General features: G+C 44.4%; 1 protein-coding gene across 6 annotated transcripts in view; it reads right to left on the bottom strand.

Moving 5' to 3' along the window:
- Positions 1-27,719, bottom strand: part of CAMTA1 (calmodulin binding transcription activator 1) — an 868,926-nt gene that overhangs the window by 28,187 nt on the left and 813,020 nt on the right. For all 6 annotated transcript variants that reach the window (XM_038747474.1, XM_038747476.1, XM_038747477.1 and 3 more), the window contains 8 exons: positions 25,988-26,139; positions 18,723-18,919; positions 18,152-18,230; positions 15,041-15,356; positions 14,156-14,679; positions 6,126-6,313; positions 4,382-4,628; positions 3,434-3,505 (listed from right to left, as the gene is read on the bottom strand). In XM_038747474.1, coding sequence (XP_038603402.1) covers positions 3,434-3,505; positions 4,382-4,628; positions 6,126-6,313; positions 14,156-14,679; positions 15,041-15,356; positions 18,152-18,230; positions 18,723-18,919; positions 25,988-26,139 — 1,775 coding nt within the window. The remainder of the gene's footprint in view (positions 1-3,433; positions 3,506-4,381; positions 4,629-6,125; positions 6,314-14,155; positions 14,680-15,040; positions 15,357-18,151; positions 18,231-18,722; positions 18,920-25,987; positions 26,140-27,719) is intronic.

The following is a 27,719-nucleotide window of genomic DNA, read 5'->3' as shown; positions in this document are numbered from 1 at the left end:
GGAAATTCTTTGTCAATTAAATAAAGTTAAGATTGTAATTAAAAGAACAAAAATCATTAGTATGGACTTCACTTCGGCGAGCTCGGGCTCTTGTATCCTCTCCAAGGGGACCAGTAAAGGATTAGTTCTAGCTTACAACTCAAATTAAACAGCATATTGGAGTTTCATTAAGCCTCTTCCAAAAGCTTTTAGGAACATAAATGGTGTATAGAGGGAAGATAAATTTGCTGCTTCAGCAATGGATTATTCGTGGCTAAATGTTAACACCATTTGATTTGCTTTATGGGTGGACAGCAAAGCCTAACGAACCCTGAGCAAAAAGCTGAATTTCTCCCTTTTGGGGAGGGTGAAACAACACACTTTCTGAGGGTCAGATGGGAGAAAGGAGTACGGTGCTTTGCACACAGTAAGCACTCAATAAACACGATTGAATGAATGAACTGCCCTTCCACTCTGGTCCCGGATTCTCTTCTAGAACTAAGTTTAAGCAAGGGCCCGGCAAGATTTGCAGCTGAAGGAATCAATAACCTTCATGCTCTCTGGGATTATAGCTCCCTTATGCATCTCCAACACGTGTAAGGAATTGCCATTGAGGCAGAAAGGCAGAAAAAGAAGCAGTGTGGTCTAATGGATAGTGTATGGGCCTGGGAGCTAGAAGGACATGGGTTCTAATTCTGACTCTGCCACTTGTCTGTTGTGTGATGTTGGGCAAGTCTCTTCACTTCTCTGTAAACTCGTTGTGGGCAGGGAATGTGTTATACTATTGTGCTCTCCCAAGGTCTTAGTACAGTCCTTTGCACACAGTAAGTGCTCAATAAATATGATTGATTGACTGATTGTGCCTCAGTTTCCTCACCTGTAAAACAGGGATTAAGGCTGTGAGCCCCAAGTGGGACATGGACTATGCCCAATGTAATTAGCTCCCGTGGTTTAGTGGAAAGAACCCGGGTTTGAGAGTCAGAGGTCGTGGGTTCTAATCCCAGCTCCGCCGCTTGCCGGCTGTGTGACTTTGGGCAAGTCACATAACTTCTCTTGGCCTCAGTTACCTCGTCTGTAAAATGGGGACTAAGACTGTGAGTCCCACATGGGACAACCTGATCACCTTGTATCCCCCCTCCGTGCTTAGAACAGTGCTTTGCACATAGTAAGCACTTAACAAGTTCCATCATTATTATATTTACCCCAGCACTTAGTACAGTGCCTTGTTCATAGTAAGCACTGAACAAATCCATTTAAAAAGACCAAAACAGATCAGTAGAACAGTGCTGCCAGCATCACCTTCAAATGGTGATGGCCAGTGACAAACCCTCATTTACAAAGGTGACCTAAGGCCCTGTTGCTCAACTTTAAACTTCCATTGTAGCGAGCGAGGCATCCTTCTCTACCACATAAACCCAGTCTTGAACGGGAGGCTATGTATTACATGAAAATGATGGATTTTCTTGGCAGTTACAGATCAAGGAGAAGCAGCGTGGTCTAGTGGAAATAGCATGGGTCTACAAGTCAGAGGACCTGGGTTCTAATCCCAGATCTGCTACTTGTCTGCTGTGTGACCTTGACAAGTCACTACTCTGGGCCTCAATTCCCTCATCTGCAAAATGGGGATTCAAAACCTGTTCTCCCTCCTACTTAGGCTGGAGGCCCCAAGTGGGGACCTGATGATCCTGTAACTACACCAGCGCTTAGTGCAGTGCTTGGCACATAGTAAGCGCTTAACAAATACCACAGTTATTATTATCATAGCATTCAGGCATGTAATACTGGATGCCACTGACCTCACCAAAGGCTACAACAATATACCCAGGGCCTTATCTCCAAGCCAATTACAAGAAAACAGAAAAGATGCACATAATCAAATCTCTCTGCTGAAACTGAGTTGCAGTGTTCACTTTGGGCAGGCATGAGATTTCTCTCAAAGACTGCTTTTCAGTATCTATTCGGAACAGGAAGAAAACTCTGTTTGGAAAAGCAGAGCCCATCTACATTACAGGGTAGTGAAACAAAGATTACTTGGAAGGAGTCCATCAAGTCATGGATTAAAGTAAATAATGATGATTATTTTAGGGTTCATTTTCTGATCAAGTGCTCAGAGGAGAATCTCTTCTCTCTGAATGGTTAGTTTGCACATTTAAAAAATGCTGCACTTCTGTGCAATCCTAAAATACAACAGTATATCTGTTTATCTATTGAAGTGACAAGATTCTGGAGCAGAAGCCCTCCATTTCTGAGTGAAATGATCTCTGACTTCATACTTTGAGGGTTTTGTGGCTAAAGGTTGCTTATTTCACTTTGAAGATACCAAGCTGTTCTTCCAATTCAGATGAATTTCAGGTAATTATCACATGTTTAGAGCTGAAAGGATTTTCGGTTCTGCGTAACAGCACCCTACTGCACCATTTGGAAAGAGTTACCTGTGGAACAGAACCACTGCACTCGATATTAATCTTGTGCCTTTTATTCAAGAAATTCAAAGTACTTTGAGACCTTCGAGCCATGAATTCTCACAAAACCCACTTGAGGCTGGTAGAAAGCAAGCAATAATATTTTCATTTTGTAGCTGGAGGAACTAAGAAGGAATGTGTGCCCAGCGTGAAATATACCAGTGTCAGTGCTGGCGACAGTCCTTCATCTCATTCGACAGACTGTAAGCTCATTATGGACAGGGAATGTGTCTGCTAATTCTGTTGTAGTGAACTCGCCTGAGTGCTTAGTACGATGCTCTGAACGTACATAGTGCTCAATAAATACCATCGATTGATTGACTTCTCTGCAAATTCTTGGGCTAAAAGTCAAAGTACAGAGTTCTCTTACTATTAATTAGAATTCACTGAGAAAGCTGAAGCTCTGATTCCTTCTCTAATGCCTCACTTTATATCCAGAGCTCCACACACCAATTTTTATTAGAGTTAAGGTCTAAAGAGATGCAAATAGAATATTTGCTATTATTAAAAACTACATTAAGGAGAATGAAAATGATCTTGGAGAAAGAGTTTGAAGATGAGACATTTTTATTTTCCCTCTTTATATCTGTCTAGACAGTGCAAATGACGTTTTCATTTTTTTTTGAAGGTTTTTTTTTTTAAATGGCATTTGTTAAGCACGTTATGCCAGGCACTGTACTAAGCATTGGGGTAGTTACAAGCTAATCAAGTTGGACACTGTCCCACGTTTCATTTGGGACTCACAGTCTTAATCCCCTTTTTACAGATGAGGTAACTGAGGCCCAGAGAAGTGAAGTGACTTGCCCAATGTCACACAGCAGACAAGTGGTAGAGCTGGGACTAGAAGCCAGGTCCTCCGATTCCCAGGCCCATGTTCTTTCCCCTAGGCCACAATGCTTCTGAATTGGAAAATAACACCACTCTCCTGGACCTTCTTAGGTGGCTTGAACTCAGATTTCATTTTCCATTTGAAAACAAACCTTCCACTTTACCTGTTTGTATTTTCTGTAACAACGCTGGATGACAGCAGCAGCAACTTCCTGCTGTTCGCGCAAGGGCCGACCCTATGTAAAAAATGCACAGGAAATGAATACTGATGAATGTAGATCAGAAGAAAGGTCTCAACTTCAAAGTCTCCTGCAGACTGATGTGGGCTTTCCTGAGTAGGACTGGAATTCTCCATCCATTTCAAGCCCCAATAGAGCCAGGGTAACCAAAGTCTTGAAAAACTGAGGAAAGGTAGTTTGCAAACAGAATTTCCATCAACTCTTAAAATGGAAACACGAGTTTTGGCTGGTGGAAGATATGGAAATAAAGACATGCTTTACACAAATTTCAAAAGATTGAAGAAGGGTTTAGGTAAACTCATGGAAGGCAGGATCCTGAAATATTTCTGGAGGGAAGTCAGAGAAGTTGGAAGGCCCACTCCTGACCATGAGGACAACGTACTATTATACTGTTCCTTGGAGGCTCCTTGGTGTTTACTAACAGATACGGAACACTGGTCTAATCCAATGCAGCAATTCAAATATTCCACATATTTTAACAAAATGTGTTCCAATTTCAACCAAAAGTTTTTAGAATATCTGATCCTAAATGTCCTTCTTCCTAAAGCTTCGAGGTCTCTTCTGAATTTGGATTATGAGACTTCTACGAAGGCCCTAGGTTTTCATCTGGCTTTGTACGGAGTCCTCACTCATTATATGTCTGTTATTCTTAACCACCTGGAAAATACCATTTCGGGAATAATTGCTTATTTTCCATCCTACAGTTCAAAAATACGATCCCTAAACTGAAGAAGAACAAGGAGGAATGGCTCTATTTTTGGTTATAAAATGTGTCTATGGCAAACATTTGCATCCAAGAACACTGATTCGAAGGACCTCCCACCACAACATTCTATTTTAAGGACAACTGGTTTACCTTTCAGTTTATATTACCTTATATTTCCGGAAAGCTGTCTGGACGAGTTTGGCAGCTTCATAGAGTTCTCTCTGTTCGTGATCAGACAGAGTTAGCTGAGCAAACTCGTTTTCTACCTTCTCACTGGTGGATGCACTCAGAAATTCAGACCAATCTGCTGCTGAGGGAAGGCTAGGTTTCTCAAAAGCTATTTCACTGATTGGTGAGCCTACAGGGCTCAAGCTGGTGTTAGAAGAAGGGGTCAGGGGTTCACTATACAGACTTCTGAAACAAGAGGCAAAGAGAAGCGGGAGGTGAAAGAGGAGAAAAGGGTGATTTATTCATTTCTCTGCATTTTCACTTGGGAGAGTCAAAGATCTGAATGGGTAAACATCACTGAGCCTTTCAAAGTTCTATAGTGGGTTGAAAATGTGGCTAATTGAACCTGAATTGAACCTCACCTAGGTATGAGGAATTCTGTATTCTATATTCATGGCTAGACATGGACATCTCTCCTTGGATGTCCCACCAACACATTGAACTTATGTCTGAAACAGTACTTCTTGTCTTCCCACCTATACCTTCTCCTTTCTCTGACTCCCCCAAGACCATAGACATCACCACCATCCGTCCTTTCTCCCAAACCCATAACCTTGGCTTTATCCTAGACTCATTTCTCTCACTCAACACACATATTCAATCTGTCACCAGATCCTGTTGGTTTGATCTTCACAGCATCTCAGGAATCCACCCCTTCTTCTCCATCCACTTCTGGGCTGCTCCATGCCCTTATATTAACCTGCCACAACTACTACATCAGCCTCCTCGCTGAGCTCCCTGCCTCCGGTCTCTCCCCACTCGAGTCTATTCTTCACTCTATTTTCCAGATGATTTTTCTAAAAATTGGCACAAATCTCCCCTCTCCTCAAACACCCCCAGTAGTTGCCAACCCATTTCTGCCTCCAACAGAAACACCTTACCATCAGCGTTAGGGCACACAATCATGTCTCCCCTGCCTTCCTAAGCCTCACTAACCTTCTACTATCACCCAGTCCATACATGTTGCTAGGCTACACCAACCTACCTGTGAACTGATCTCATCTCTCTTACAGCTGACCTCTTGTTCACATCTCCCACTGGCCTACCTCCCCTTTCATGCAAAACAGACCAACATATTCGATATTTTCAAAGCCCTACTGAAATTATGTTTCCTCCAAAAAACTTACCTTGATTAACCTCGTTTCCCCACCCTTTTGGGTCACCTCTGCCCTTGGGTCTGTACTTCTTAAGCACTCTGTCATGCCCTCCCACCCTCAACCCCACAACATTTGCATACATCATTGTGGGCACGGAATGCTTCTGTTTATTGTTGTATTGTGTTGTACTCCCCCAAGCACTTAGTACAGTGTTCTGCACACAGTAAGCGCTCAATAAATACCACTAAATGAATGAATGAATACATCATCTTTATACTCTGCTGCTTTCTCTATTTGTAATTTACTTTAATGTCTGTCTCCCTCACTAGAATGTAAGCTCCTTGAGGGCAGGGATCGTATCTACCAACTCTCTTGTACTCTCCCAAGTGCTTAGTAAATTGCTCTGCACAAAGTAAGTGGTCAGTAAATACCATCGATTGACTGGATTTACTCTATCAACCATTTGGTCCTGGATTCTAGTATTTTCATTGATCCTCTCTGAATTTGTTCCAATATTAGAACATCCTCTGACACATTTCCTGCCCCCGACGAGTTTACAGCCTACAGTCTAGTGAGTTTTAGTCACCTGATCTGTGCAGCACTTGGTAAGTGATCGACATCAGCAAGGTAACTGGCCAGCCAGCTCATTGTGGTGCTAATGGCAGCAGCATCTGTCCTTTCCACCAGTGTGGACTCCAGGGGTACAAAATTCTCCCGCTTGATCCGGTCAGGCGTTGCTTCAATAATGTGTTCTGCCAGGGTCATCATGTTCACCTTGGAAGGAGAAGACAAGAGAAACTTGGTCCTTATATACACCTGTTTAAGGGACTCAAGCTACATTTTAAATGATTTTACTGGAAGCAGCCTGGTCTAGTAGAATCAGAGGAACTGATTTCTGATCCCGCTGTATGACTTCGGGCAAGTCACTTAACTTCTCTGTGTCTCAGTTTCCTCATCTGTAAATCAGAGATTCAATACCTATTTCCCTCCTATTTGGACTGTGGGTCCCACGTGGCACCTGATTATCTTATATATACCCAAGCGCTTAGCACAGTGCTTGGCACATAGTAAGCGCTTAACAAATAGCCCAATTTGTTTTTTTAATGTTCAGTGGTGCCAAAGCCCGGCACGTTCCAGGGCCAAGAAAATTAGCCGAAATCTGATCCCGCTATCAGACTGGGTGGTCACTACAGACTACTTTCTTCAGAGGACTACTTTCCTCATCAAAGAATTAGTGGATGTAAAGGAGGGGATTAAGCAAAACAGGGGATTCTAGGGAAATTGCAAGTCAAAGTCTAGGTAAAGAGCATTAGTAAAGAGTAGGTAAAGGTAAAGGGTCTAGGAATCAGCATGGCCTAGTGGATAGAGCACAGGAATGGGAATCAGAAGGACCTGGGTTCTAGCTCTGACTCCACCCTTTGTCAGCTGTGTGTCCCTGGGCAAGTCACTTCACTGTGCCTCAGTTACCTCAACTTTAAAAACGGGATAGATACCGAGAGCCCCAAGTAGGACATGAACTGTGTCCAACCTGATTACCTAATTAGCTTGTATCTATTCCAGCACTTAGTACAGTGCCTGGCACACAGAAAACGGTTAACAAATACCATAAAAAAAATAGACAGTCAGTAGGCAAAGGGGGCCCCAAGACCAAGCAAGACCCCGTCCCCTGAGCAGCAGGAACAGAGTTCAGCTCCCTTCCAAAGAAAGAGGAAAGACACATGAAACTTGGACCAAGTACAAAATAGATAACCACCTCGCAAAAGAGTTCCTCCACATGAGCAAGAGAAGATTCCTCCCTTCAAAATGGGGTAGAAGATCCCCTTCAATGGAGGAAGGACAGAGGTGAAATCATATAAGGATTGACCAACTAGCAATGAAAGGCCAAGGTGTGGTAATGACAGAAAAATTGTATAAAAATAGCCCAAAACGCCAAGATGCAGCTCCAGAACTCTGTTCCTCTGGAAAGATTAACGCCGGCCTCGCATGGCTGAAAACGCAGCGTTCTGGGCCTCGGCTGCCCATGCAGGTTAGTGAAACTCCTGGGAACTGGGTTATCCAGTCTGTTTCCTGCAGCACCTACTGCATGTTGGGTGGCCTGTGTGACCAATCTCCAATAAAGTTTGCCCTACGATGACAATTGGTGATGATTTTTGATGTTCCTTGAGGTCAGTGTGGTAAGCATACCCGGGACTTGCACTGGTGGAGGGGAGGCAGGCCAACAGAGAGGTTCTCCTTAGGGGCTGGATGTAGGCGGGAACTAGACACCCCTGGACACAGTCACTGAAAATGGGAGTTTGGAGTTGGCCACAGGCAAGGCATGAATTAAAAGGGATCAGACAACTGGACTAACTCTGGTATGGACAGTTGAGAATGTGGAAACAGAGTGGTCTAGGACTTGCATTAGCCCCTTTCTCAACCAACCGTTCCCTCTGAGGTGTTTTATTTCTAGGCCCCTTTGACTGTCTCCTAACACCTCTTTTAAGTGAACAAGAGTAACCTTAGTGACTAGAGTCCCTAGGAGTGGGAGAATATCAAGGGATGGATCGTGATGGACTGGACTCCATTTTGCTGGCCGAGCCTCCATTTACTCAAAGCGGGCACATCACTTATCCTCCTCTCGCCTGTTTCTTCCTAAGTGTCTTATCGGGAAGTTTGGTATGTCAAGGTCTTGAGAGAGGATGAAGCCAGGTCAGGCTTCCTAACCTGCTTATTGATAGTGTTTACCCACCAGATCCCTATAAAGGAGAGAACCAGGCAGAACCTAGTAATTACCCCAAGTAGCATTTATTGCAGTTTGTCTTAAGGCACATACAATATATCGGGCTCCTCAATCACAGGTAAAGGTGGGATGATGTGTCAACTGTATATAAAGCAACTTGGTACTGCTTCAAATCGAGCTGGCCCTGCATAGTAGGAGAAACTCTGTCTGTCAATCACCACTCTGTACAAGTACTAGAAGAAGCATTAATACTAATAACTTCTCTGTATGTCAAGGACAAGTTGAAGTGACTCGCCCAAGATCACATGGCTGCTGTGGGACCCGTTAAGGGCAAGTCACTTAATTTTGCTAAGGGCAAGTCACAATTTTTCTGTGCCTCAGTTACCTCATCTATAAAAAAATGGGGACTAGGAATGTGAGCCCAGTGTGGGACGGGGATGGTATTCAACCTAACTTGTACTTCCCAAGTGCTTAGAACAGTGCTTGGCACATAGTAAGTGCTTAGCAAGTACCATTATCATTATTACTCTTTTGAAACAACGCAGAGTCTGCGAAATTTTCTTTCACAAGAGCAATATCTTCTCTCAACTCATACATACCGGCTGTTGGGTAGGGACTGTCTCTATATGTTGCCAACCTGTACTTCCCAAGCGCTTAGTACAGTGCTCTGCAGACAGTAAGCGCTCAATAAATATGATTGAATGAATGAATGAAATACTACATACTGATACTACACTCGGAAAGTTACACTCTACCAACGAGTTACAGTGTAGGGTCTGATTTGAGAGAGATACTTGCTAAATATCGGGATAATGACAAGGGAGCTGTGATAAAGGAGGATTCTGTACAGACAATTGTAGAGTACGAGTCAAATAAAACACCAATACAGTCAAAAATACTGCTTGCGTTGGCTAATTGCGTGGCTCGGTCTGAACCCAGTGACCTCGCGGTCACTCCTGACTCAGCTTGGACCAGTTCAACATGTGAGATGATTCCAGCAGGATGGGAGAAAACTCCCTACATGGATGGCCTCAGAGAGGGCGGAGGGATCTATGATTGCAGCTGATAATCCTATTGCCTGGCTCAGAAAGAAGAGGCAACGACAAAAGGAGGCCATTTGAGTGAACTGGACCTCAGAAAATCAATCAGAATAACCATAGAACAACTAGAGGCAGCACTGCCTAGTGGCAAGAGCACGGGCTTGGAAGTTGAGGACAGAGGTTCTAATCCCGGCTCTGACACTTGTCTGCTGCGTGACCTCGGGCAAGTCACTTAACTTCTCTGTGCCTCAGTTATCTCATCTGTAAAATGGGGATTAAGACTGTAAGGCCCATGTGGGACAAACTGATTACCTTGTATCTACCCCAGGGCTTGGAACAGTGCTTGGCACATAGTAAGTGCTTAATAAATATTATTATTATTATTTACAGTGGGTGGAGGTGGGGGATACTGATGGGATGTGTAAAAGACAGGAAAAGGAATATGTCTTTCAGTCAAGATGTGACTTGCGACCATGCAACCAGAACGGCTGTATAAAGAGCCCTTCCCTTGACCTCCCGATAAAACTTCTGGGAAACCTAACACTGATTAATATTACCATGTTTTCCACATATCTTGCTAGGTTTTTTTTGTTTGTTTGTCTTTCTACTACAAACTCTGTCTGACCTACTTTCAGAAATGCAGCCCTGGCCTAGAGGAAAGAGATTGGAGCTGGGGGGTCAGGAGACCCGATTCAACTTCTGGCCTGCTGGGAGACCTTGGACAACTCACTTAACCTCTCTGTGCCTCAGATTCCTCATCAGCAAAATCGAGATAAGATACCAGCTCTTCCTACCTCTTTGACTGCTGTGAGGGACAGTGACTATCTGATCTGATAATCTTGCATGTACCCAGAGCTAAGAATAGTGCTTTGGCTTAATACCATAACCATTTTTTAATTACTCCTGTGCTATCTGGCCTTTCTGGTTTAAAACCAAAACACTACAAAAACTTCCCTTTTGCCAAAACCTCTTGCAAGTTATCATTTCCTTAAAAACACCCCAAAGTGCATACTTGGATGGTAGGATCATTTTCTAGTCAGTTCCAAGGATATTTTCTACCAATTTGTAAACTGAAATATCAACATCACAGTCACTAAAAACAAAACATCTTGATGCTGAAGTGAATCCATCTCGCTGGGAATTACCAAGGTTCCAGATGGCATATTGTATCAGCCCCTGACACAAAATGGCCCTGATTTTCCCCAGGCTTTTCATGCCTTAACTATGAAAGGCATTGAAACTGAAATGGCTCCACACAAAGGATATTCTAATAAGACATTCTCATGAAAATTTGCTCTCACAATGTTCTCTTACAGTTTTCCAACTTCACTTCCAAAGACTGGTGAAAGAAGCATTTCCTATAGTCCAAATTTTTAGGTGCATTTTTAAAATGGCATTTGTTAAATACTTATTATATGCCAGGCACCGTACTAAGCACTAGGGTAGATACAAGCTAATCAGGTTGGACACAGTCCATGTCTTACATGGGGCTCACAGTCTTAATCTCTGTTTTATAGATGAGATAGCTGAGGCCCAGAGATATTAAGTGACTTGCCCAAGATCACAGAGCAGACAAAAGGAAGAGCTGGGATTAGAACTTACGTCCTTCTGACTCAGGCCTGAGTTCTATCCACTAGGCCATACCGCTTCTCTGGTTCATTCCCACCAACTGTACTCCCTAATACACTTGATGGTGCAATCCTTCAGGAAAAACACTGGGAAGAGGGAGGAAAACTCCCCTCTTCCTTTTATAGCAAATAATAATAATAATAATAATAACAGTATTTGTTAAGCGCTTACTATGTACCAAGCACTGTTCTAAGTGCTGAGCATTAGACTCCCGCCAAGGTGCCTTTAGGGTAAACTTTGCCTTTAGGTGCTTCAGGAACTAGTAGAAAGAGCAGGGACCTTGGAGTTGGACAACCCTGGATTCTAGTCCCATTTCTGCCACTTCTCTGCTGTTTAGCCTTGGGCAAATCACTTAACTTCTCAATGCCTCCGTTTCCTCATCTGTTAAATGGGGATTAAATATCCATTTTCCCTCATCCCTAGTCTGAGGGCCCCGTGTGGAGCAGGGGCTGTATACAACCTGAGCATCTTGTATCTAATCCAGCATTTAGCACAGGGCTGGCACAAAGTAAACACTTATCAAATAATTATCATTATCATTATGACATTATTATGATCATTCTCCTGATCTGTGACAAGAAGCAACAAGACAGAAACTCTTCTATTCCCTTCACTAGGTACCATGGATTTTCCAATTGATAAGCTATTCATTTCATTTACTCAGAAAGAAAAGAACTGGGTAATGAAGCTGCCTCATTTCCATTAAGCTGCAAATCAAGCTGTGCAGAGAGTAAATGAGCCCTCGGGCATGGGTATTGCTTTCTTCTGCTCTTCAAAGTTTCCTGGACTTGAAAAGCAGGAAAGGTCACCCAGCTTATTAGGAGCATAATGTGTTTAGTCCTTGAACTGCTGGGGTTCTCTTCTCTCTTGTCTTAGAGGGTGGCATTGCAAACTTATTAAAGCCTACCAACACTCTCTGAACTCTTATGGCATTTTCAACTTCTCTGCCACCTCTGAAAAGGATGATGAAAAAAAATCAGTGACAGTCTGTTAAACACAGAAATAAAAGGGAACACGTAATCCTTCTACAGGGTTTTAACAACAGACCAAATCCACAGCTGATTGTTTGAGCATTAGACCTGGAGTACATTTTCAACGCATTTAAAGGTTTCGACAATTATAAATCGCTGCCCCTGACCACCAGAACTCAGGCTTGCTACACATATGTTAGGCTAAATAAGAGATAAGCATGACCGCCAGTTAAACAAATAGTTCAAGACTGAAGATATTAGTTCAAAAATAAACTTTTTGTAAACTGCAAACTCACAACCTATGGTTCACAGCAAAAATATTCTTAATGCAGTATTATAACGAGGTGTGGGGTAATGAGATTCACATAATGACATCCTGTAGCTATGGAAGCCGGATTTAATAGTCTTATATCCCATTACCTGCAGTCTTAAAATATACTCCCTGGGACTAACAACAACCCTACAATAATACTTTGAGTTTATGTACCACCTTTCACCCAAAGTGCTCAAGGCACTTGGCAAATAATAAAACCATTAACATCTAGGTGGAGGGCATCATTCTCCCAAATGAACTCTTGGGAGATCATAACATTGTCATTAGGAAAAAAAATAACTTGGCTAGCAAAATAAGCCAGAGATGTGAGTGAATATTAGGGAAGTGACTAATGTTTTAGAGAGCACAATGCATTCTTACTCTCCCACATGTTGGTCCCCAGAAGGCTTTGTTAATTTGAGTGATGCTTGTTTCATTGTTCTCTCTCAAGAACTCTTTAACAACAAAAAAAATTAAAATCCAGAGCACGCAAAATTTGAGAAACTGAGACCGAGGTCACTTCATTAGATGAATTTTCACCTCCATCATTTTTTCATTTAAAAACAAGACAATCTTCTTGAAAGCCACCCACCTGCTGGTTCACATTTGTCCAGATTCCCAGGACCCCAGGAGGAAGTTCGGGTATTGGCTGGATTTTTGGTTTGCTTAGACTCACTGTCAGAGGAGGAGTTCAGCATTGGCAGCAATAAATCCTATAATTCCTGCTCTGACAGATTGGACTGCCCTCCTCCTCCTTTTACAGTGGCTAGATGACAACTGCACCATTTAAAGCCAATAGCTAATTCAAACTTACACGGATTTTTACACCGGCACGAAGACTTCCTGTTATTTATTTATAGCTTTCCCCGGGGCTGCGACCTTAAAGTAACTTGCGGTCAAGTGCCCGTTACTATGAAATCAGATGTGCTGGCGGCCGCCCTACATCTCTGTCAGAAACGTTCTGCGGCATTGCTTTCAGAGAAATTAAGGGGCAGACGCAGGCACGTGTGAGGCGCTGCAGGAGCTTAAATGGTGAGAGGGAAGAGCTTCTCGGAAAACTGCATCAGTGGCATTAAGGCACCATCTGGAATGCTCAACTCACAAAGTGCAGCAAAAAAAAAAAAAAAGAATCTCCATGGCAAGAACCAAAGGAATGTGTGGACCCTCCCCAAGTGCTTAGTACAGCACTCTGCACAGCATTAATATCAATCAATTCCATCTCTTGAGCACTTACTGTGAGCAGAGTTATGTACTATGTGATTGGGAGACCAATCATTCATTCAAATATACTTATTGAGCGCTTACTGTGTGCAGAGCACTGTACTAATAGAGTTGGTAGAAAGCTTCCCTGCCCAAAGCAATCTTACAGTCTAGAGGCAGAGACAGACATTAATATAAATAAATTACGGGTCTGTACGTAAGTGCTGTGGGGACTGCCAAATACGATTGATTGAGTGGACCGTAAGTCTGATTTCATCATCATCAATGTTATCTATTGGTCTCTTACTCAGCACAGAGCACTGTACTAAGCACTGTTCTCATATACCCAAACCCACTTGACCGCTAGAATTTCCCGCCTGGAAACCGCAGCACGGCATAGTGGATACAGCACGAGCCTGGGAGTCCGAAGGCCATGGGTTCTAATCCCAGCTCCATTTGCTGTGTGGTCTTGGGCAAGTCACTTGACTTCCCTGTGCCTCGCTTACCTCATCTGTAAAATGGGGATTACGACTGTGAGCCCCAGGCGGGAAAGGGACTTTAGCCAATGTTGGATTCACTCCAGCACCGTGCCTGGCACATAGTAAGCGCTTAACAAATACCACAATTATTATTATTATTAATAAATACATGACACTGGTGAGCTGGATGGAGTGGGAGTGGCATCCAGGAGGGCACTTAGCCCTGGTCTTGGCAGGCCACTGCTCCTGACCTGGCAGTGTTTACCTGTAAATCATCCATGTGGTGTAAGCAGTCCTCGTTCTCCACACTGTCTCTGTAGGACAGCAACTCCGCATCCACCATCTCCCTGTCGGCCACCATCAGGACACTCATCTGCTCTCGTGAACGGAGCCGGGATGCTGCCGGGTCTTTCCCCAGGCTGGTCCCCTTCTGGCTTCCCGTCACCTGCACTGCAGACACGCCAATATAAAGGTCTTTGGGGCTCCACTTCACTCCGCCCTGAGCCCCAGAGCCACGGAATCCTGCGGCCTCTGGAGTGTGCGGGGAGAAATCCTGGCTGTAGTCCCTTATCCCTTCGCTGGGGCTGATTGTCTCAGGGATGGATTGCTTGGAACTGGGATTCTGTTTCCTGGCACTGGGCTGCTCCAGACTCAGCGCTGTGGAAAGCAGCTTTTCCTGCCTCGTCTGAAAGTACTCGGGGTTCAACTTATGTTTCTTGGGCGCTGGGTAATCTTTGTGGGTCTCACTGCTGTAGTAACTGGAAGGCTCAGATCTAGGTCTTCTCAACTCTGCAAGTCAAATCAAGAAGCCAGTGAGGACAGAGAAAGAAGAGATCAGAAGAGTTCCAAGCCACCCTCCTTGGGAAGCTCAAATCCTGAGACATTTCTCCCCGCTCCCCACATAAATCTCAACTGCCCCCTCCCTTTGGAAACTTGAAATTCCCACATCCGGGGAGTGTGGCTTCCTGCTACCTTTTGGATGGTCCCAATAGCTATAGGGAAGACAGAATCAGAAAACATATGAATATTGGAGAATAATTCAGAGTTGCTTGACCACGACAGGAAAACTGCACAAGGGAGGAGGAGGGGAATAGCGAATTCGGAGAACTAAGGACTTGAATCGGAGCGAGGGGACGGTTTTGTTTCTTACCTGGATTTGAACTTGATATAACAGTGATTCCCTTTTGTGACTCTGGAGAGGTAAGTGCTTCTCCATGCCACTGGGCTAACCAGCTGTCTGGGTTGGGCTCACCGCTTGCAGGGCAGTGGATCCTGGGGTTCTGTCCAAGCTGGGCCTGCTCATCTCTCTGCAGTTGCTCCAGACACTCTGCCAGTTTCACGTGACCCCTTGACCGGGCGATTGCCAGGGGCAACCTCCCCAGGGAGTCAGGGATTGAAATGGCTCGGCGGTCCCACTTATAGAGCACGACAGCGGCCTCCATGTGCCCCAGAGCGCAGGCCCACATCTAGGAGAATGACAGAACGATGCTTTTTCAAATGGCATTCTGGCCCCTGTTTTATTTCTATCAGGTCATCAGCAGCCTGGTCAAGACAAACAGCATTTACTGAGCACCTTTTCTGAAATGAGCACTTTATGAGGCAGTGACAGAGTTGCTGAAGAACAAGTTACTGGGGAAGCAGTGTGGCCTTATGGAAAGAGCAAGGGCCTGGGGGTCAGAGGACCTGGGTTCTAATCCCAGCTCTGCCATTCGTCTGCTTCTCTGGGTCTCGGTTACCTTATCTGTAAAATGGGGATTAAGACTGTGAGCTCCATGTGGGACATGAACTATGTCCAATCTGATTAGCTCAGACTGATAATCTTTTAGACTGCGAGCCTACTGTTGGGTAGGGACTGTCTCTATATGTTGCCAACTTGTACTTCCCAAGCGCTTAGTACAGTGCTCTGCACACAGTAAGCGCTCAATAAATACGATTGACTGATTGATTGATTGATTAGCTCGTATCTACTGCAGTGCTCAGTACACTGCCTGGCGCATCGTCAGCATCATAAAAAACACACCCAAAGAAACAAAAACAAAAAACAAGACACTGTCCTTACTTCTGTCATATCTTTCTCCCATTAGACAAAGGAAAAGACACAAACCTAAATTAAAGACTCCCTTTTAGGTCCCAGTCTCCTCTATGCTTACAGAGAAATAGCTTTTATTTGACAACTTAATTTGACCAGAAAACATGTGAGGGCCTTGAGCTAACTTTTAAAGGTAGCGAGTATTTGGAGGCAACGAAGACTACTGTCCCCAAAGGTTTCCAGCTGTGGGTCAGTGCCTTCAGAGATTTTTGGGATGACTCCCGGGATCACCCATCCCAACTATCCAGGGGGACCAGAGAATTTCTTCACAGGACTGAAGAACCAGGCTGGGGGACTATCAACATCAGAACTACCATCTGTTCCTTGCCAGGATATGAAGGTCCCTGGTTTGAGGTGAAAGTATCAGTTGTAGCCCAGAACCCAGAGCCCTAAACAACCGGTCCAGGGATTATCAACACTGGTACCACTGTCAAGATGGTTGCCAGGACACAGAGATCTCTCAAACACAGAGATTGCTGGGACATGGATGCCTCTGACCCCAAGGTGCTGGAGTATTCTTCAGCCCCTAACCCTGCCCCCCTCTCCACGGAAGCTCCCCTCTCCAAATTACCAATGATCTCCTTGTTAACAAATCCAATGGACTCAACTCGCATCTGCCTCTGACACCATGGACCATCCCCTGATCCTGGAAACCCAATCTAACCTTCGCCAACACCTCAGACTTAACACACGTCCATTACAGAACTCATCTTCTGCAGAGAAGCAGATAAAGAAGTAGCGTGGCTCAGTGGAAAGAGCATGGGCTTTGGAGTCAGAGGTCATGGGTTCAAATCCCCACTCCACCAATTGTCAGCTGTGAGACTTTGGGCAAGTCACTTAACTTCTCTGTGCCTCAGTTCCCTTATCTGTAAAATGGGGATTAAGACTGAGCCCCCCGTGGGACAACCTGATCGCTTTGTGACCTCCCCAGCGCTTAAAACACTGCTTTGCAAATAGTAAGTGCTTAATAAATGCCATCACTATTATTATTATCTTCCCATCCAAACTTTCTCATCTTCACAACTTTCCCATTATCTTTGACACCACCACCACCATCCACCCAGTCTAAAATGCCTGCAACTTTGGTATTATCCTTGAATTATTTCTCTTTCCACCCACATATCCAGTCAGCCACCAAATCCTATCAGTTTTACTGTTACAATATCTCTAGAACCCACCTCTACACCCAGCTGCCACCAGGCTGGTCCAAGCACTTGCCATATCCCGCCTCGACTATTGCATCAGCCTCCTCGCTAACTTCCCTGCCTCCAGCCTTTTCCCTCCCCAGTCCATGCTTCACTTTGGTGCCCTGATCGTTTTTCTAGTCTGTGCATGTCTCTCCGCTCCTTAAAAACCTCCAGTGGTTGCAATTCCATCTCTGCATCAAGCAGAAATGCCTCACCACCACTTTTAAAGCATTTACACAGCTCTCTTCTTCCTACCCACCCCTGCTCATCTCCCACTACAAATTAGCCTGTACACTTCGCTTCCCTAACACCAACCTACTTACTGAGCTTCAGTCTCACGTTTCTAGTGACCCCTTGCTTGTGTCCTCACTCCTGCCTGGAATTCCGACCCCCTTCATATTTGAAGGGTCATCACCCTTCCCATCTTTAAAGCTCTACTAAAATCATATCTCCTCCAGGGAGCCACCCCTGACTAACCTCTCATCTCCTCCTATTCTCCCTTCTGTGTCACCATTGCACTTGCGTTCCTTGGGCAAGTCACTGCACTTCTCTGGGCCTCAGTTACCTGGTCTGAAAAATGGGGATTAAGAGACTGAACCCCATGTGGGACAGGGACTGTCTCTAACATGATTATCTTGTATCCATCCCAGCACTTAAAACAGTGCTTGGTGCACAGTCAGTGCTTAACAAGTACCATTACTATTATTATTTTTATTAATAATGAATACCACTAATTGGAAAGACCTAAGAGCAGTTCCTGGAAAACTCCAACGTTCAGCCAGACCCATTGGCTCTTTGAAGCCTGCTTTACCATGGCAAAGTCCCATTTTACTTGCTTCCCTCTGAAAGCCCACTTTTCCCAAAACTAAATAAAATGTCAGCACCTATGATAGCTTTACTAAATGTGAAACTCGACTGAATTCCAATTGTGGAGAACTGAGCAAATTTCTCTTTATTAAAAGTAATAAGAGAGTCCATTTCCTACCAGAGGTGTGCAGGAGAAGTGATCCACATTCAAAGGGTCAACCTCCAGTTCCAAATCAATGCTGTCTGCATGTTTCGTGCTGTAAAGGCAATCAACCACACATTTGCAGTTTATTCGGTGTGGTTAAACCAAATAAAAGCTTTAACAAAGTATCACAAAAAATGAAATTGGACCGGCACCTAACATCCCCGGAATAAACGAAGGAGAAACCAGGGATTCCATAGCTTTAGTGGTGTGAGCTCTTTTGCAGCTGGCTAGTGGTTCCTAAGAAATTGGAGAGTTCCACCTTAGTGCTTCAAAGAACCTTGAAGGTCACTTGAAGGTCTGTTGCGTTGTACTCTCCCAACCGCTTAATACAGTGCTCTGCACATAGTAAGCGCTCAATAAATCGCACTGATTGCTTGACTAAGAAACTGCCCTGGGCTCCAAGGCTGGAAAGTTTTACGAGCAGCTCCAGATGGAGCTCTCTCCCTACCCTCCGAGAAGATCAAGGGAAAGAAATCTACCAAGTCGCCAGGACCACCCGAGGTTCCCTCTCCCCCCGATATGTACCTTGGGCTCAGGGCCTTACCGCCATTTGATGAGGGTCTGGATCAGGGTGGCATAACCCTGGGCAGCAGCCAGGTGCAAGAGGGTCATTCCACGAAAAGTCTTTGAATGGATCAGATGCTTGGACTTTGCCCAGCAGGCCCGGCTCATCATCTTTTCACACACAACCACCACACGGCTTTCAAAGCAGCTCCCCATTGTCCCAGTCCCGGTTGCACACTATGACGAAGACACACACACCGGTTAGAACCTGGCATGGCACAACACGTGGCGGGAGTCGTGGACCCCGGTCTGGCTCTCTGCAGCACAGCATTTCCACTCAAAGGAAATGCTTAATGAGGAGGAGCGAGGTGGGGGAAACGCAAAACTGGAAATAAAAGCATTGTCAAGAACCAAACTATCGACTTGGCTTGAGCTCAGTAACATTTCTCTGCAGGAGTGTGCTCGGTAATTTTCCATATCACCAAGTCTGTCAGAATCAATTACATCTGACACTCTATGAAATCACAGCCATTCATTTCAGGGAGGAATTCCACTACAGCCCTCCTAGGTGAGGTACACATGATAATGGACTTTTCTGAGGAAGAAGAGTGTAGCAAGTCTTCCTAATGATCTCTGTAGTGAGGATATGTAGGACTTCAGTCTCTTCTCGTTTGAAGAACAATTACAACATTTTGATCAAGGCTCCTTCCGTGATGAAACTCTAGGAAGGACACACAACGGGATAGCTCTCCATTCCCCTAGACTGTAAAAGCTCATTGTGGGCAGGGAATGGATCCACTAATTCTGTTGTATTGTACTCTCTCAAGCATGTGGTACAGTACTCTGCACACAGTAAGTGCTCAATAAATATTAGTGATTGACTGATTGACTGAATGATGAACAGGGGTGATAATACCATGTAAAGCAACAGGGGCCCTGAAATGTAGAATAGCCCTCTAGACTGTAAACTCTTTTTTATAAAAAATAGTATTTAAGCACTTACTATCGGTGCCTCAGTGGAAAGAGCACGGGCTTGGGAGTCAGAGGTCATGGGTTCTAATCCCAGCTCTGCCACTTGTCAGCTGTGTAACTTTGGGCAAGTGACTTAACTTCTCTGTGCCTCAGTTACCTCTTGTGCAAAATGGGGATTAAGACTGTGAGCCCCACGTGGGACAATCTGATCACGCTGTATCCCCCCCAGGGCTTGGAACAGTGCTTTGCACATAGTAAGCGCTTAACAAATGCCATCATTATTATTATTATGTCCCAGACACTGTACTACTACAAGCTAATTTGATTGGACACAGTCCAGGTCCCACATGGGGCTCACATTCTTAATTCCTATTTTACAGATGAGGTAACTGAGGCCCAGAGAAATGAAGTGACTTGTCCAAGGTCAAAGAGCAAACAAGTGTCAGAGCCAGAAGTGGAACTCTGGCCCTTCTGACTACGAGGCCCACGCCCTAGCCGCTAGACCACACTGCTTCTCAATAAGCAAGTTGGACACAGTCCCTGTCCCACAAGGGGCACAGTCTTAATCTCCATTTTACAGAAGATATAACTGAGGCACAGGGAAATTAGACTTGTCCAAGGCCACGCAGCAGCCAAGAAGCAAAGCAGGGAGGACAATCCAGGTCCTCTGACTCCCAAGCCTGTGCTCTTTCCGCTAGGCCAGGCTGCTTCTCGCTGTGGGCAGGGAATGTTGTCTACCAACTCTGTTATATTGTACTCTCTCCACCTCTTAGGATGGTGCTCTGCACACAGTAAGCGTTCAATAAATACGACTGAATGAATGAATGATGGTGCTCTGCACACAGAGAGTGCTCAATAAATGTGATCGATCGATTGAAGAGTCATCAGTAATGAAAAGGGAATTCGGAAACACCAGGGACTGCCTATTTCTAGAATCGGTTTGAGGACTAAGAAGAGCAAAAGCAAATTGGGATCTGAGCTGCTTAGCAGCAGCTTTGAGATGCCACTGCAATGCAAAATGCTCACAAATTACTCGGCCATGCCACCCTAGTTTCATTCCTCAGTTGTTTTAAAAATACTTTCTCAGGGGCTGAACTTCACAAATTGCAATTACTATCATAATACTGCTTCTCTTTAGTCTCTTGACTGAATCGTTTGAAAAGAATTTGTCTCTGAAGAAAGGCTTAAGATAATGAATGCAATGTCATCTCCATCAGCACCGTGAAAGCTTCATTAAGAAACTCAGCTGGGTGTCCATAATCTGCAGTGCCTCGAACCCCAGACTCAGGGACAGTCATCTCCTCCTTGTCTTCTCCTCCCAAAGGAGAGATGGATCTGCTTATGCTCACGGAAAGAGTTTTCATTCTCACAGCAACTGGAGAAGGCTTTCCCTTGCTATTTGTTTTAGAGTTTCACCATCAGTGGCGTCTTCTTTGGACATGAAGTACAACTAGATATTAAGGTAAGATTTTCAAAAATGAATCACTCACCAGTGTTCATCGTACAAGATGGACAGATCCTGGCTGGTCCTCCTAACTACCAGCAATTTTAAGTGGTTGTTAAATCCAAATGCTGGGCAGCAGGAGGTCAGACTGACTCCTCTAGACTGTAAGCTCATTGCGGGCAGGGGATGTGTCTGTTTATTGTTCTATTGTACTCTCCCAAGCATTTAGCACAGTGCTCTGCACACAGTAAGCGCTCAATAAAGAGGGTTGAATTGAACGAATGACTCCTGATTTCTAAAGTTCCAGCTGACGCAGCTGCTTGCAGTGCCACCAAGACTAGGCAACCTGCTACACGATTCAGTGGGTTAGGCTGAAGGTGAGCACAGTTGCCTCTTTTATAATAATAATGATTTTTGTGATATTTGTTCATTCATTCAATCGTATTTCTTGAGCGCTTACTGTGTGCAGAGAATTTACTAAGCGCTTGGGAAGTACAAGTTGGCAACATATAGAGACGGTCCCTACCCAACAATGCGCTCACAATCTAGAAGTGCTATGTGCCAGGCATTGTATTAAACGCTGGGGTAGATATAAGGTAAACAAGTTGGACACCGTCCCTGTCCCACGTGGGGCTCACAGTCCTAATCCCCATTTTACAGATGAGGGAACTGAAGCACAGAGAAGTTAAGTGACAAGTGGCAGAGCTGGGATTAGAACCCAAGTCCTGATTCCCAGGCCCGTGCCCTATCCACTAGCCCACACTGCTTCTCTACCTGAGCATTTTCTCCAACCTGAGCATTCAGAGTACTTCAGGGTGTGTGCAAAAGATGATTTCCAGTGCTTAGAACACTGCTTTGCACGTAGTAAGCACTTAATATATGCCATGATTATTATTATTATATTATTTCCTCCAGTCAATTCTGTAAAACAGACAGGAAATTAGGAAAACAGAACCATACTGGAAATGTGAGGTTAGGATTTCTTGTGTACTCTGTTCTGTTTCGTGCCCATCTATTATTTATAATGTTAGTGGTACTAATGACTCTTGGTATTTAAGAGATCTAAGGATCTCAAAGTCCCTACTTCATAGATTGAGTTTTCCATGGGCAAAGAACCCCTGTTCTCTCATTATTGAAAGGAAATGGACACAGAGAGGTGGAATGAATCGTACCACCATCACCGATTTAAGTGGTTATGGAAGGCTCATTAGACGCCTAGTACTGTGCCAGGTCCTACAACTGAATTTATTCAAATAGGGAATCGGTGCTATTGGAAACACAATTCGGGTCCCTACACCCAATTTTATTATCTCTTTGCTCACCTGTGTTGCTTCCCTTTACAAGCTTTTTACGAAGCATGAAAATTCATGGTTAGGGACACCAAAAAGTGGATTATTTGATCAGGCAAACCCTTGTCAAAAAAGGGGTTTAAATGCAGTATTTTGTTTTCCCCTTCCACTTGGTATACCATCATTTCTGGAATTTAGGAAAATGCAAATCGAGCAGCAGAGTTAAATTCCACAAAGACTAATTATTGAACATTTTCTGCAAGCAATTTCTATGTTTAACACCTTGGGGGTGGGAGGGTAGTGACGGGGGTCTGGGTGTGTTTTAACAAATGAATCAATTGCCCTATAATGGCTTGCACTTATATTTGAAAAAGATAGGACTACCCAATCTGGAAAGAGTCTAGATTAAATCTCAATTATAATAAAACAGTGAAGCTATTTAACTTCTATTTTCAGTGATTCTCCAAATTTTGGCTGCTGTGCCCAACCTGATCCTTTTGTCTCTACCCCAGCACTTAGTACAGTGTTTACCACATAGTAAGCACTTAATGGGACCTCAACTAGTCTAAAATGAAGGGACCCACCTTTTCACAGGAATGAACTGCCCAGAGTATATTACATCCATGCTTCAGAATCTCATTTACTTTCAGCTACAGTACAAAATTCTGCCTTTTGGTTATACACCCCGCTATGACACGGGTCATAGCTACCACAGAGAGTTTTAAGGACAGCCGATCTAAATAGTTACTTTAAAATCTTACCAAAGTAGTTACTGACTTTGGTACTCTTTGAAGGGAGCTGCATTAACCCTTTCAGAAGACAACGGCATTACATAAATAGCTGACTTTCATATCTGTAGGCACCATCCTTGATAATGAATTTTACCCCTGGCTGAAAAAGCCTAATAGGGGTCTGACAATTTCTATCCCTCTAGACTCTAAGCTCATTATGGGCAGGGAACATGTCTACCAACTCTGTTGTATTATCCTCTCCCAAGCTCTCCATCCAGTGTTCTGCATACAGTAAGCATTCAATAAGTACAATTGATTGATTGATTGAAGCAATGGAGACCCTTAATTGGATGAAGCGCTTTGCTGGTTGTGGTGCTTGGCCTCCTCTCGAAGTTTTGGCTCAGAAAGAGCCACTTCTTGATGACAGTGTGAAAGGCTACTCTAAGTCACAGTTTCCCCCACATTGTGTCATCTGGCCTCATTGTCTGGATTGGCATCACATCCTTGAAGCATTTCTTCTGTTCCCTTTGCTTTTGGTTCTCCCATTTAACACATCACAAGCAGCAAACTGGGTATCTTTTCATTCATTCTCTGCTCGGGTTCCATCCAATGGAGTTGAGCTGAGTTCAGCAAAGTTTCAATTCAGTAAGACTGGCTGCTAAAGCGCTTTAATGGAGAGCGAGCACAGGATTGGGTTCTAATCCCAGCTCTGCCACTTGTCTTCTAGATGATCTTGGGCAAGTAACAACTTCTCTTACCTCGGTTACCTCATCTGTAAAATGGGGATTGAGACTGTGAGCCCTAAGTGGGACAGGGACTATTTCCAAGCTTATTAGCTTGTATCTACCCCAGCGCTTAGTACAGGGCCTGGTACACAGTAAGCACTTAAATACCACAATTATTATTTAATGTTGCTGATCCAGTGTTGCTATTTAGGGTTGAATTTGGTTCATGGTGACCTCTGGAGCAGCTCAAGAAGTCAGATGTGGTATGTGTGGTACGTTTTCTACATAGTGCAAGGTCACGAATGACTCACTCATGTTAATTCGGGGACCAGAAGCATTTGTGTACAAAATGGTCTTCAGTGACCTGGAAGAGATTATGCAACTCCCCAAAGCACTGAACTTTCAACCGGAAAAGATGAGACTTCATCTGAGGAGAATTCAGCTCAAAATGTTTTTTTTTGTTAGTGTTTCCTACAGTTTAATATCTTAGGTTAGTGTTTCCTACAGTTTAATATCTTAGGTTATGTTCTATGATCTATTAAATGAATTATCTTACTCCATGCCAAATATTTAATTGCCTTTCTTTTTAAACCAGGGCAGGAAGGAGGGATTCCTAATGATGAGTGCATTCTTACTGCTTTTACTAAGGTCACAGTGTTGCTCAATGTTGCTGACTTCTTCCATAGGTCTTTCTGGTCTCATTTCTCCAGCACGGGAAAGCAGCGTGGCTCAGTGGAAAGAGCACGGGCTTTGGAGTCAGAGGTCATGGGTTCAAATCCCGGCTCCGCCACCTGTCAGCTGTGTGACTTTGGGCAAGTCACTTCACTTCTCTGGGCCTCAGTTACCTCATCTGTAAAATGGGGATTAAGACTGTGAGCCCCACGTGGGACAACCTGATCACCTTGTAACCTCCCCAGCGCTTAGAACAGTGCTTTGCACATAAGAGCTTGATAAATGCCATTATTATTATTATTATTTCTCGTGTGTTGGAGTTTGCCTCCTTTATTCACCCCTCCCTCAGCCCCACAGCACTGATGTACGTATGCACTCTTCTAGACTGTGAGCCCACTGTTGGGTAGGGACCGTCTCTATATGTTGCGAACTTGTACTTCCCAAGCGCTTAGTACAGTGCTCTGCACACAGCAAGTGCTCAATAAATACGATTGAATGAATATGCATAATTTATTTATTTATGAGAATGTCTCCCCCTCTCACCTGTAAGCTCGCTGTGAGCAGGGAACATTTTTACAAACTCTGTTATACTGTACTCTCCTAAATGCTTAGTACAGTGCTCTGCACACAGTAAGCACTCAAGAAAAACGACCGATTGAGTCACTTATTACATGACTCCATACCTGAACAGCTCCCAAGTGCTCTCATTAAGCACTCAATAAACACAATCGAGTGATCGATTGTTTGATAGTCGCCTATTACACAACTCCATAACTCAGCAGCTCCCAGGTGTTTCCATTAAGCACTCAATAAATACTATTGATAGATCAATTAATTGATTGAGTCGCCTTTTACATGAATCCGTACCTGAGCAACTCCCAGGTGTTCCCAGTTACTCAACTCCAAGAGTAATAGACCCAACCTACAACTAAAGAGTCACTAATTCAGGAAACTATTTAAAGCCCTTATTGGGTGGCACACCACTGAAAGGCCCAAACTGTCTTCTGTTTAGAGCCCCGGTATTGACCGAGGGGAGCCCACTCCTCCAATGTCCTCTCCATTTCAAGCCTCATCAGTCCAGGCTGGGAGATAAACTGCTAGCCACGGCAATGGCTACTGCTGAAATGTACACGTAGCGACTCAGACATGGGCTGAGACTACGCCTCCCAGTAGTCCACAAGGACAACTACACAAATATAGCCTTACTCCCCTCCCCTCTGAAGGACAGGTTCGTCCTATTAGGCCTAGCCAGATTTCAAATTGGGCACACGGGTCCATACTTGGATCTGACTGGATGGGTTCCCAGGATTTTGCCCCGAGGCCTTAGAACTCATCCTAATATAGAGGCTGGTTTGTACTTCTGCCCTATTTTAGGGTCTCCACCGCATCATGTCGGCCTTGAGGGGAGGTGTTGGTGATTAAATGCAAAATGGATGGAGACAGAATGATTCAGTGTGTGCAGGGGTTCATACTTGGGCCTGGCTTCCTCCATTTCCGCTCCCGTTGCCACCTCCACTGCCCCCTCCTCCAACGCCCTGTTTGTGCTGCTGGGATCCCGTCATCTCAGCCATCCTCCTTTCCATCTGCTCCAGTCGTTCCAGGATGGACATCCTGAACTGGTTATCTAGGGTAGAACAAGACAGATCATGAGGTTGCATCCGAAGGTAGCAGCAGTCAAATGAAACTCCTCGGACTGTCGGGAACGAGGGAGGGGAAAGATTTCCTCAGTATCACTTCGGCCCTTCGCCAAATATTTCATATTTCCCAGGACAACACAGACCCCACAGAGGTTCTCCCCTTTGCTAATAGGACTGCCATATTATCTCCCATCTATGCACGCTGGGTTATTATTCAAACGTTTAAAAATATGTTTGACCCAACCTTTAGGATCAAGGTATTGCTTTTGCTACTGAAACCCACTGTGATGATACTAGTGGCAGAACTAGGAGGGAAGCAAAGAGATAAAAGGTTCACTATTAAATATTACTGCCTTAACGTATGATATATATATATCCATATACAGTATGGTACCTGAACATATTGTATGGTTTGCTTTGAGCTAGACTAGAAACGTTTTTCTACATTTGGTGAAATAACTTCTGTCTGATGCCTTCTACATTTCCACTCGGATGTCCCGCCGATACCTCAAACTCAGCATGTACATAAGTGAACTCCTCATTTTCCCTCCCAAACACATTCCTTCCCGTGACTTTCCCCATCACTGTATATAACACCATCATCCTCTCTGTCTTACACACCCACAACCTGGGCATTATCCTTGACTCATCCAGCTCCTTCAGCCTTTATATTCAGTCAGTCACCAAATCCTTTTGGTTTATCTTTGCAACATCTCCAGAATCCACCCTTTCCTCAAGCGGTCACTGTGATTGTCCAAGCTCTTGTCCTATCCCACCTCAACTACTGCGTTAGCCTCGTCACTGACCTCCCACTCTCCAGCCTGTACTTCAATCTACTGCCTGTGCCATTTTTCTAACATATCGTTCTGTGGAAGTCTCCCCACTCCTCAAAGACCTCCAATGGTCGCCCATACACCTATTCTTCAAGAAGAAATTCCTCACCATCAACTTTAAAGTCTCAATCGGCTCTCTTCCTCCTACCTACAATTACACTACAACTACTACAACCACTACCTCCCACTACAACTCAGACCACACACTTTGTTCATCTAACATCAACATACACACTGTGCCTTGATCTTCTTCTCTTTCATAATAATAATAATAATGATGGCATTTGTTAAGCGCTTACTATGTGCAAAGCACTGTTCTAACTGCAGAGGAGGTTACAAGGTGATCGGATTGTCCCACTGGGGGCTCACAGTCTTGATCCCCATTTTCCAGATGAGGTAACTGAGGCACAGAGAAGTTAAGTGACTTGCCCAAAGTCACACAGCTGACAATTGGCAGAGCCGGGATTTGAACCCATGACCTCTGACTCCAAAGCCCGTGCTCTTTCCACTGAGCCACGCTGCTTCTCATGCTTTTCATGACTGAGCCCTGGCTCACATCTTCCCCCCCACCTCACAAATGACAGACCACCAGTCTCTCCATCTTCAAAGCTCTGTTAAAAATCACATCTCCTCCTAGAAGACTTCCCTGACTAATTTCTGCTGAATGATCTTTCTTCTGCATCACTTCAGCACTGAAGTCATCAATGTCTAAGTCCTTAGGTACTCACCCTAAC

The sequence above is a fragment of the Tachyglossus aculeatus genome, chromosome 5, assembly GCF_015852505.1.
Source record: "Tachyglossus aculeatus isolate mTacAcu1 chromosome 5, mTacAcu1.pri, whole genome shotgun sequence".
NCBI classification, from domain to species: domain Eukaryota; kingdom Metazoa; phylum Chordata; class Mammalia; order Monotremata; family Tachyglossidae; genus Tachyglossus; species Tachyglossus aculeatus.
The sequence above is the reverse complement of the archived record's forward strand: the minus strand, read 5'-3'. Positions and strand labels throughout refer to the sequence as shown.